This window comes from Leptinotarsa decemlineata, unplaced genomic scaffold, assembly GCF_025532065.1.
Source record: "Leptinotarsa decemlineata unplaced genomic scaffold, Ldec_3_MD MMD2_P_RNA_scaffold_1, whole genome shotgun sequence".
Lineage (NCBI taxonomy): Eukaryota > Metazoa > Arthropoda > Insecta > Coleoptera > Chrysomelidae > Leptinotarsa > Leptinotarsa decemlineata.
The window spans coordinates 1,995,057-2,007,284 of NW_027412523.1; the positions used below are offsets into that span (position 1 = coordinate 1,995,057).

General features: G+C 36.3%; 1 protein-coding gene across 1 annotated transcript in view; it reads left to right on the forward strand.

Annotated features, from left to right (window-relative positions):
- Window positions 1-1,692: 1,692 nt before the first annotated feature.
- The window catches only part of LOC111508541 (hippocampus abundant transcript 1 protein), a 30,978-nt gene continuing 20,442 nt past the window's right edge, over window positions 1,693-12,228 (forward strand). Inside the window, exon 1 of the mRNA XM_023164084.2 lies at window positions 1,693-1,921. Within this exon, the coding sequence (XP_023019852.1) occupies window positions 1,811-1,921 (111 nt within the window). The 5' untranslated portion in view covers window positions 1,693-1,810. The remainder of the gene's footprint in view (window positions 1,922-12,228) is intronic.

Consider the following 12,228-nt stretch of genomic DNA (forward strand, 5'->3'; position numbering starts at 1 on the left):
AGCCAGAGTTTATTATTTTATAAGTGTTCATATTAGAAAAACGAATTACGTTCTGCAACAAAAAAAAAACATTGATGTCAGAGGGCTAATGCACCTTGAAAGATAAGCAGAAGTCAGGAATAAAAGAAAAAGTATTCTTTTTCTAACCAAAATTATTTGGACCGAAATATTCGGTTGAGATAGTTAAAATATACATAAGGTTTAAAAAATGACCTAAAATGAATGAAGTTGTAACTCATGGTTCTTTTGTTATCTACATATGGATAAAATGAATTTATTAGAATTATGCGACGAGGAGTTGAGAAGTCTTTTAAAGAAGACAGGCTTAAGACCAGCGATACTAGGACGGTAAGTATCAAGCAGTAATGTAACAAGTACTGCGGCCTAGTCAAAGCTGATTTTTTATCTGCCCTAACAGAAATGGTTGCTAATGTTATAGGCTGCCTTCGGTTGATAACTAATTACTTCTGATTTACTATTTATTGTGAAGAGCTGATATATTGATGTGAACTAATATTAGATTAGACAGATGTAACTAAGAATATTTGAATGTTCGTGACTACTGTTCCATAAAGCAACAATTTAGGTTTGTTCAAAGTTTGACATTCGAATCATTAAACCTGATTGGATGCTATTTCAACAATATTGAAATCGTTTGTTTTTATTGATAATTTCTCAATATAAATAAAACAACACTAGTAACGCTGATCTTTGCAGAAAGCTATTTCGAAGGTTCGTTTATGCTTATCCGAATATTCACATTTTGATTGCGAATCGCAAAATAATCATAACTTTTGGCGTCCATACTTGTCCAGTACGTTATCATGCGTAGTTTGTTGGTAGCTGTCATTTTCTTTCAATAATGAAAAAATTACAACTCAAAAGTTGTTTCATGTTTTGTTTATGATAAAGAACACGAATGAAGACGATTCCTATGCGACTGTTAAAAAATTACGGAAAAAATAGTTCTGCATGTGTACCTTTTAGAGTTACAGCCAGACTTTCTGTAAGAGGTATATGTTCTGAAATATTGAATGACTATACGTTGAATATATACCGTTCGTTATTATTACCGTTTATTTATTACAATGTGTTAAAACAACGATAAAAATAAAATAAATACAACAATAAAAATTAATTGGCGCTCCGGGGCGACTTCATTGATTCCAGTGGCGCATTTGCTTTTTCAGCTGCAGGAAACCGTTTATTATATTTGCTATGATCATATATCCACATCTCATTCCTGATGAGGTTGTGGTAGTTTCCTATATTCTACTATTTTTTTAAAATTTTACAAAACCTAACCACATTTAATTTCAATGAAAACTTTCGATAGTTTCCACATACGACATTTTTAAAAAATATTCCAGAAATCCATATCTGAAGCCAATGAAAGTAAAAGATGTTCTACGATTTATCCAATTCACAATATAGTTTAATTATTTCAACTTCAATAACTGCGCCTCAATTCAACGTCAAATCGGGATAAATTGTAAACTATTTTCAAATTTGAATATTTCAAACAGAAAAGCGACTGGAGAAATGTATTTGACATTGACATTTATTGTGACGAAAAAACATGCGCCCTCACTATTCAATCTGTAGATTACCCTTTTTAACACTAAAGTACACCAAGAACTAACCAATGTATGGAACGTAAATTTCTGTTTGTGGCAGTTCTGATACCTGACATGGAACAAGCAGTGTTAAAGGTTATGGCTGCAATTAGGGGGACGTTTTTATTTGCTGGTGGTTCGATAATAATAAATTGAAGAATGATATATTGGAAGTGTTTTTAAAATTGTTTTCGATGGACATTGAAATCGAGGAAGGTGAAAAAATGAAGGCAAAATCGTCGAAGCGAATGGTTGGAATGATAATAAGGTCTAGAAAATCAATTGCCAAGGATGCTGTTGTAACTGTGAGTGACATTTTTATTCAATAATTCAAATAAATGTTTGAAAATTGCTAACTTCCATTTCTTGATGATAACCTCCAGGAATGAATAACATGAATCATTCTGTATTCATTATCTTGTTTGATAAATTTCCCTTGGTAATAAACACGTCAGGCCTATTTCTTAAACTGGGAAAATCCTTATTCAAGTTGGAGTTGTATAATATTCGCTTCTTTTGTTGATAGTTGTCTACTCTAGGTATATGCCATGTGAAAAACAGTAACATTTAATATTTGGTGAAAAATAACATTATTGAATTGATTGCTATTTAGTAGAATATAGTAGAATACACAAAGTATATAATAAAGTTCATTGGAGTAGTCAAAATTATTTTTTGAAATATGTACACAAATACAGAGTTCACAATAAATTAAGTACTTTCGCAGCTAAAATACACTCAAAAAATACTCAACCTTGCTACTTCACATATAAAATATACCTCTGTAGAATATAATAAATATATTTTCAATAACATATTCAAGTGTATAGCCTAATTTCAAAATTTGAAATAAAATATTTGACTGTTTCATACTACCTATTAGACATATTTTTTCAAATATTTCACTAGATACTTGAACCAAAAATATTTAAAATGAAATCACATGTCCCATTCTTTCTGTTGTTTTGGATAATGTATTTGTATTAACCAATCACTTGAAACAGAAAGAGTTTCAAAAAGTGTAATGGGTGGTAATAGGACCCAAGTCGATCAAAATTAACTTTTTTGTCTAATGATACCTATAAAACAAAAAATTATTATATTTTGATAAGTCATGTACCATAGGGATAAACGTACTTACAGAGGTTGTTAAAATATAAATTCCATCCCTTACGATTTCTTGGGCTATCAATGAAAATAAAACATTTTTCACTGGTTGCAATTTTCACTCCTCTATTGAAATATATGAAAATACAGCTTATAAGTCAAGTAAGTACCATAGGGATAAAAGTACTTACCAATATGAAAATATAAATTCCATCTCTTACCATTTTTAAGCTATTAATAAATAGAAACCTTTCACAGGTGGCATTTATCACTGCTCAGAAAAGAACAGAATGATTGTGAGGGAGCAAGCAAGCTTAACACAATAATGATTTTACATGTCTTGTCTTTGTGGAACAATACGGTTTTCATAGAGTAGCAAAATAACGTTTTTTACACAGAAATGTATTTTAAATTGACATTGAATCAGCCAAACCATAAAAGGTCACGCAATAAACATCAAAGAATTACTTTACCTTGTGTTATCTTCTTCAAAACGGGTTGCAGATTTGTGAAATAATCAGTGAGAAATAGGTGCTTAAAAAAGTTTTCCATTGACCAAGTGTGACCCATTTATAAACAGCAAGCCTCAAAAGTTGAAACTTGTTCGAGTTAACGACTGACGAAGTGCTTGATTAGGCTCCGAAATTTTTACCCCAACTTTTAATGTGCCTAAAAAGTTTGATGATAAATTTAATTTGAAGCCAATTCAATTTGATATCAAATATTTCGATTTGGAATTTGGAGAATATTCTTTGTACAACACAGAGGTGTTGCATCATCAACGATGCAGAAGCACAGTAGTGGAAAACATTATTTTGTTCCCTCCAAAGTAGATACTCTGAGATATAATATCCCTCAGCTATTCAGTTTTTATCTCCTCAATCGTCGCAAAACGCCGTTCTTTCATGGGTTTTTTCAATCTTGGGAACAGAAAAATATCGCAGGGGGGCAAATTGTAGTGATTACAGTGTTTACCTTCAAAAGACCTTCATAGATATTCTGAAGTATTCGGCTTTCTATGCTTCTGAGACAAAAATATGGGTTTCCATTTAAAAACTGAGCTTGACCTTCAAATAATATAATCTTCAGATATCAATTTGCCGGCTCCAAGGTCATATCTAGTTGTGATTTTCCCCTTTTTTCATTTTCGTGATAGAAATATAGGTTCCTGTTTAAAAAACTGACCTTGACCTTCAAGTAATTGGCATAGTCAAGGTTAAATACGAGATCACCATCAGATAGCCACGAAAAATACTAAACTTCTGGTACTTTGGTTTTCTTCCACCGCTCCATATTTTGAATTAGTCTATCAGAAACGTAGATTTCAATTTTTCTTTTAATAATCATTATATTTTTTGTGGGAATTGATTATTTAAATTTCTCATTGAGCTTTTGCAATGCATGATTATTTTTGGTGTGCTAGCATAATTAAAAGCACTCATATAAATCTTATATAACGACAGATGGTAGGGTGGAAGTATTTTGAATCTAAATTACTCAACAAACTTGGCAATTGGAAAAGTATTCAAGGTCAGACGAACTCGACGTCTGAGGCAGCAGATGGTTATGTAGTTAATCCATTCAAATCGACATCGTTCTTGAAATTACTGATGTTCAGTAGTACTGTTCAGACTATGAATCCTCGTTGATTTTATAGGCACCCAGCTATGGAACTTGGCGTCCTGATCAATCTCACCACTTATCCAGGAATTGCAACCAGCCTCTATAAAAAACAAGAACAAATTGATGTTGCAGTAATTCAGGATTTGATCAGATAATTGTAATAAAAAACAAAATTGTATGAAAACTCAATTCGAGGGGCAGAATGTTGAATAGACGTATTCCAGTATCCACTGGAGCTTTTTTTGCATGGAGTGACACATTTTCTGCGGTAAAATATTTCTTTTGTTTCTGGTGGCATACATGTGAATATCACAATGCCTTCTAAAGTTGTTTAGATTCTTGAAAATGTGAGTCAACAGTTTTATTATATAAATAAAGGGAACCGCGAGAATTTTTTCACTTTTGAAAGTGTCTTTGCATGATGTTCTATAAGATAAGCAGAAAATACGTCTAATGATACGTTTTTGCAACACAAACACTCTTTGTAGTTCGGACGCTTAACCCCACACAACGATACTATATGAAGTAGCGGATTACCACAGTGCATAGTAAACTTCAAGCAGTCATTCTCATTCCAGCATGTTTTGAAGTGTAGTGACCACATAGAAACAATTGTTCAACTTGCTACAAACTACATCGACATGCGAGTTCCACGATCTCAATTGACTCTCCTTCAAATTAGAGCCGTGAATGCAAAGGTGTTCTATGTTTGCTATAAAACTATGTATTCCGTCTCATTATGATTAATCATAAGTTTATTTTTGAAGCACCAGTCCTTGAACTCTATCAGGATTGTGTTGACCTTTTCGGATAGTCTTTCAGATGAAGTAACTGACACAGTAACGCAAGTATCTGCATACATAAGCACTCTTCCTTGAGATATGTGAATGGGAAGGTTGTTAATGAAAATGAGGAACATTAGAGGACCGAGTACGCTTCCCTGGGGTATACCATTATCTGTTTCTTTTATGGCATGGACTTTTGGTGTCGCTCGAGATAAATCATTTCATTTATTGCTGTTTTTGTTTTATCGTTCACTTAAATTAGAAACAGGACTGGGCCAAAAACCTAACCATGAGGTACACCACATGTTATTTGCTCCTTTTGTGTGTTTGTTGTTGTTTTGAATCGATATTCTGCTGGTAATCTATTGCAAAGGTGTTGGGCATGGCATTAGTCGATAAATATTGACACAAAATAGGAATATTCAACATATAAGGAAGCTAAACGTTTCGACACACTTCTTTTCACATTAACAGCTGAAAACTTCTACAGAAAATGTGGTAAAATGGTAAAGAACACTATTGTAGACGCTCTTTTTTGGAATTCAATCAAAGGGCGAAATCACTATCTAATTATTTGAAAAACGTTAATAATTTTTTTATCTTTATACTAATATCAGATAAGGTAAGAAAAATGGATTCTCGTTTCAATACATGTTCCGAATTTCGTTCGTTTCGTCAGAAGCAATGCCACGTGTATGCTCATAATCTACTATCTATTCAAGAGATACGTCCTCAACTTCAGAAAGTTCAAACATTTCTAACTGAAAACTCTGGCGAGTCTTATCATAATTGTAGTTATAATCTCGCGAGGTAAACAAAGCGACTTCTATATATTTACTATTTGTTCTATTTCTCAATTGTGACAATTAATCTTTATTACATGCAGGAAAATGAATGGAATTAAGTACTCAAAAACACTTGAAATGTTGACAGTTGCATACGGTGATTGTACTCTGAGTCAGAAAGATGTTATAAGTGGTACAAGTTTCTCACAGAAGGTTGAGAAGATAAAGGTGAAGAAAATTGTTATGGAGAATCGTCGAGTCACTATTAGAGAAGTTGCTGAGGATCTCGGCATATTGGTTTGCTGATGCCATGCTATTTTTCGGAAAATTTGTGCACGAAGCGTTTGGCAGCGAAGTTCTTTCCAAAATTGCTACATTTTGACCAAAAAAATCGTCGCATGAGCATCGCTCCGGAATAGGGAACTTGCATAAACATTTTACCACGAAAATTGCATTGAGAATTGTAATATCATTACATATTACAAAAAAAAACAATTTTTTAAATGCTATTCGTTCTATAGAAACAATTAAAATTTACTGAACATTTAAATTTCGTCACGTGATCAGAAACGCCCAGCCATTGGATGTGACGTCATACAGTATGTACAGTCGCCATTCCATTTATGTTGAACTATTTTCATTTGCTGGTTAGAAGTTTCTGTTGTTTATTGTGATATTTTTGTCCAAAACTGTGGTTTTTACTGTATTTAATTAATTTTACACAGTATTATTTACTATTGAGTGTGTACGTAAATTCGAACAAACATGACCGACGACGGACTTACAAAACTGAAGAAAACTTGTCTAAAGTATTTTATCAAAAATATAGATTGTGAGGGAAGTAACAGAAATGCGACACTTCAATTATCTACGTACATAACTAATATCTGTACAACCTGTTCGAGGATAGTTTTACTTCAATTCGAATTTCTATGCAAATTTTCACTATCAAGACCTGGTTTTTCAACAAATGGCATTCTAATGTACGCAGCAATGATTATTTCATTTTACGGGGTGGTCCAATTAAAAGGCAACAAGGCTTGAATATTCAAAGCATATTTTCAATCTTCCACTTCACTTCTACTTCATCGGCGGGATGCGAAGGACAAACTATATCTCGTTTTAAAGATCATCGACAGTTGGGGCAATTGAAGGATACACATGCATTCGATATAAGTCAACAAACTAATGAAAACGAAACTATGCGGTTACTGCTCCGAACAACGCAACTTTTGGTCATGAATGCTTTTAATTGTCATTTCACTAATAATGGACGTCTCATGTTACGATTTCGGGTCATTTTCAACACCGATATCTGTCAATTTAAATATTTCCGTTTACGGAACATTAGACAGGCCCGTTTCCAATTTGAGGTTAAAATTTATAATTACGATATGAAATTTACTTACTGTGAAATATGATATTCCCATATTTCATTGTGAAAACCACTATATGTGTAATATAAAAGAATTTAAATAAAACACTTTTAATAAATAACATGTGAACACTGTTAACTGTCAAACGATAGTAAATCATTATCAATTGGTCTCAAAATCTAAAAAATTGCCGGCTACTCGTGTGTTGCCGCAAGAGTGAAGTGCGGCTTTCATGTGGAACTGTTGCTGAACGGTGTCGAATTCGGTGATAAAGTTGTGATCACCTCGTTCAGTGTCAAATACTAAACCAAGTTCACTAAGAACTTTAGGACCTAGTGGCACCTACGGCCTGATGACTTCGACAATTGCGGAACTAGTCAAGTGTTACACCCATGCCCAATCCTTAAAAAGATGAGACGAAACCAAATCTTGCCAGGATCACCTTGGGTGACCCTGGGAAGCTGGCGCCGAAGAAATATTTGGCAATGACCAGGTAAAATCTACGCCTAACAGTAGGATTTCTGACTGGTCACTGTCAACTAAGGAAACACCTCCATAATATGGGGATGGTGGACACACCTCTATGCAAGATGTGTGAACAGGAAGATGAGACTGTCAGGCATGTCCTGTGCGAGTGCCCGGAGTTATCGTCAATAAGAGAGTGTGTGTTCGGCGAGTCTTGGCCTACACCTGCCAATATAAAGGCAGGTGTAGGCCAGTGACCTGTCCACCTTCCTGGAAAGGACAGGATGGAGGACAACTCCTCGGGAGGATGTACAATGGGTGACATGTGGCCTAAGTACTGTGGGCTTACACTCACCCTCCCTACTCTACAGATACAGATAAACCGAGTTCATCAGCCGCTCGGGCAGCTGCCTTGAAGAGAAATACTGTATTTCCGGCTCTCTTATAGTCGCGAACGAACCGTGCTGAGAAGGAATCCGAACTCCTGATGACTTTAAAGTCATCAGGAGTTCATCAGGACCTCAAAAGTCTAGTACCTTCCTGTTGTCAGGCGGAAGTATAACCGTGGAACGGACGATTTGGGATGCAAACTCATATTGAGATGCATTCATGTTATTATTTATTTTCACTAAGGTTGCGCAGGTCTGGCGCTATCCCCGAAGCCCCGATACATTCAGGAGGACGCGCCAGCATTATCAACCAATGACCACTCCCTACACCTTGGGGGTCAGTAATCATTGGGTCATGTGCTCTGAGCAAAAATGACAGCTTTCTGCATTTGTTCGGCTAAGACCACCTTGACAGTGGTCTGGGTAGAGTCAGTGGAGTTCGAAGAGAAAATCTCGATATTTTATCCCTTTTTCCTCCTCTTTTCGGGTGATAGTCGTCTAGCCTGAGGACTTGAAAACTCCACGACAAAAATCGTCTTGCTTTGATGGTCGAGATAAATAAAGTCGGCACTTCTCGTTCCTCACAACGGATTCAGTATCCCCTGGAGCGTAGGGCAACACCGGTGTCTCGTTAATACCGTAAAAGTACCGTAGGTGGTAATAAAGCACTCTTGGGGCCTCGTTATATGCATGGATTTAGGCTGAGACCGCATGACATACTAGACATGCTGACAGCAAGTGCGTTAGGGTATCAGGCGCCTCGCCCTTCAACAACATTGAAGATGTTGAAGAAGACCTCTTGCATTGGCATATCATTTATGCAGCTTTTATATGTGCCTTTTGCTGGACGGGTTCCAACTCAGCGACAGAGTTGTGATCACTTCGTCCATTGTCGAATACTAAACCGAGTTCATCAGCCGGGCAGCTGCCCTAAAATAATGCTCTACTACCTGCTCCCAGTCTTTCTCTCATGGCCGCGAACCATGCAGAGAAGGGGATTCGAACTCCTGATGACTTTACAGGCTCCATCCAGTACCATTCTGTCATGCAGACCCCCCAAACTCAAAAGCCCACGGCCTCCCTGTTGCCGAGGGAAGTGCAGTCGTGGAACGGACAATTTGGGATGCAACTCCTATGGAGATGCATCGTTTTCGGATCTTCGCATCGAGTTGATACAGCTCCTCTCGGATCCATTTCACTACTCCAATGGACTAGAATAAAATTGGGGCGGCAACCATATTCGTAGCTTAATATATGTAGCCGTTACTACGTGGTAGGAAATTATAATGAAGAAACGAGAAATGAAACTTTCCCTGTTTTTACCACTTTTATTTGTAACTAACGTTACTGACGAGGACGAAGTAAGAGGACGAAGTAAGAGGACGAAGTAAGAGGACGAAGTAAGAGGACGAAGTAAGAGGACGAAGTAAGAGGACCAAGTAAGAGGGCGAAGTAAGAGGGCGAAGTAAGAGGGCGAAGTAAGAGGACGAAGTAAGAGGACGAAGTAAGAGGACGAAGTAAGAGGACGAAGTAAGAGGACGAAGTAAGAGGACGAAGTAAGAGGACGAAGTAAGAGGACGAAGTAAGAGGGCGAAGTAAGAGGACGAAGTAAGAGGACGATGCGGAGACTACTCCGTAGTCTCGCATCGGGATGGTTCGGGATGGTTTTGGGATGGTTCGTTGATTAAATGTCTATCCCGAATTTCATAACGATAGCATGCGTGTACTCTTCCACCACTTTCAAGGAATGGTGGGAATCAGATCAGATTATTATTATACAAGTGATCCGCCCCGGTTCCACACGGGTGCATTATTGATACTAAATATACATTTAAACTCGTGCCTATAAAGTGCTATAGGACGAAGCGCGGCATTCGACGAGCTGTTTATAGGCACGCACCGCCGCTCCCCCCCCCCCGGCCGGTACTGCCGCAACCGCTATGTCCCTGCATTTCAAATCTGTACTATCTTCGAGAATCTTCATTTAAATTGCATGCCGTATACGTGATTTATATTAAATGCACATAGAATTAAAGGTACTTAATTTACCAGCGCGGACTTTTTGTAGACCTTTTTGAGGTGTAGTACATTATTTTGATCTATTTCGTAGGGTTCAGCCAGAGTTTACAATGGAAACGCAACAAATGTGTTTATTTACGACATCACATTGGAAACCTCTACTATATTATGCATGTTACATACATATAAACCTTCCTCTTGAATCACTCCATCTGATAAAGAACCCGCATCAAAATCCGTTGCGTAGTTTTAAAGATCTAAGCGTACATAGGGACAGACAGCGGGAACCGACTTTACTTTATATTATGCAGTGATTCAGCAATAATACCGTCATGTCTATTATCAGAGTAAGAATATCGATAAACTGGATGTTAATAGTTCATCACTTCTACTTTAAACGGAAGATAATAAAAACTGCATTACTTTTTTACCACGAACATCGGTCTTATGTATCTCATCGATGAGGTGGAAATGACAAACTAACAATTAACAGATCCAAGTGATTTATTTCTAAACATCTACTATGAGAAACCAGCTTTGTTTCGTTTTCAGTGGTCAACCTGTATATGTTTGGTTTGAAGTACGGGAACTTTTCGTATATACGTTCAAAACGATAAAACTTATTTTTAGCATTCTTTCACGATTTTCAATACTTTTGTCAAAATATCGTTCACTATCTGAAATAACCTCGTTTGTCGATTATCGCTAATGTTTCAAGTAGGTAGCAACATAACCCAGGCATGATAAAACTTATAATTACTGAATAATGGTTTTCAACTTTTGAATGATACTCGTGTGGTATTGTAACTGACACTTTATTGTGAGATTTCCACTGAAAAGTTTACAAAACCGAAACACGTGTTTCGCTATACCAGTGGTCGCCAACCATCGAATGCAACTTCTCTTCAAACAATAGTTTTATTAACGCTGAAACACGAACTGAAAATTATAAACTCATAAATTAATGAGTTTATTTAATCGTCAGTGTATTTCAGAATATGTTCAAACACATCTCCACCTCTACTTAAACAAACATGTAATCTCTTCAAAAGATTGTCATGTGTAGCGCTTCTGATCAAGTCTGGAGTCAAACTATTGAAAGCAGTTGTAACTCTCGATTTAATATCTTCCATTGTTGTTATTGGAGTAGAGTAAACCATATTTTAATGAAACCCCACACGAAATAATCTAATGGATTGCCATCTGGTGTTCTAGGAGGCCAACAAAAAGGTCCATTATTACCAATCCATCTGTCTTCGAAGATTTCGGTTAAAGCTTCGCTGACTGAATGAGAATTATGGGGTGGAGCACCATCCATTTGGTACCGTACACGTTCTCTTCCTGGTCTATTATTTAAAATCATTTGAATTCCATTCCTCAGTAAATCTTCATATTTTGATGCATTCAAATTATCATCATGAAACTCGATATAAAAAATTGACCCCTTTGGCGGATAACATGGGGATTTTCTGGCGCCCAAAAATGACTGTTGTGTCTATTGAAAACTCCATTTTTTGTGAACTTGGTCTCATCTGTCCATATGATATTGTCAAGGAAATGTTCATCCTCTTGAGTCTTGACAAGTAACCATTCAAAGAATTTCACTCTACGAGGTAAATCAGTCTCTTTCAAATGTTGGACACAGTAGAACTTATAGGGATGCCATTTATGCTTATTAAGAATTCGACAAATTGTCACGTAGGGTATACCTATCTCCCTTTCAGCCTCGTGCAGTGAAGCATTTGGAAATGCATGAAAGTATCCCAAAACTGTTATACCATTGTCATAATCATTCACTTTAGTCTTCTTACGAATGATTTTTGGACGGAAGGTTCCATTCAACCTACAGTTTTTCAGTAGTCGATTTATCACATTATTATTCGGCTTCGGAAGTTGTGGATATCTTTCATGAAATGCTCGGCTTGTTCTACTTGCAATTCTATTGCACTCACCATAAATCATTAATAAATTCAAGAAATCTTCATTACTGTAACCTAATCTTGACATTATTCTATTATAATTGGTAGCTATCACAATCAGTCAAAACCACCAATGAAAGTCTG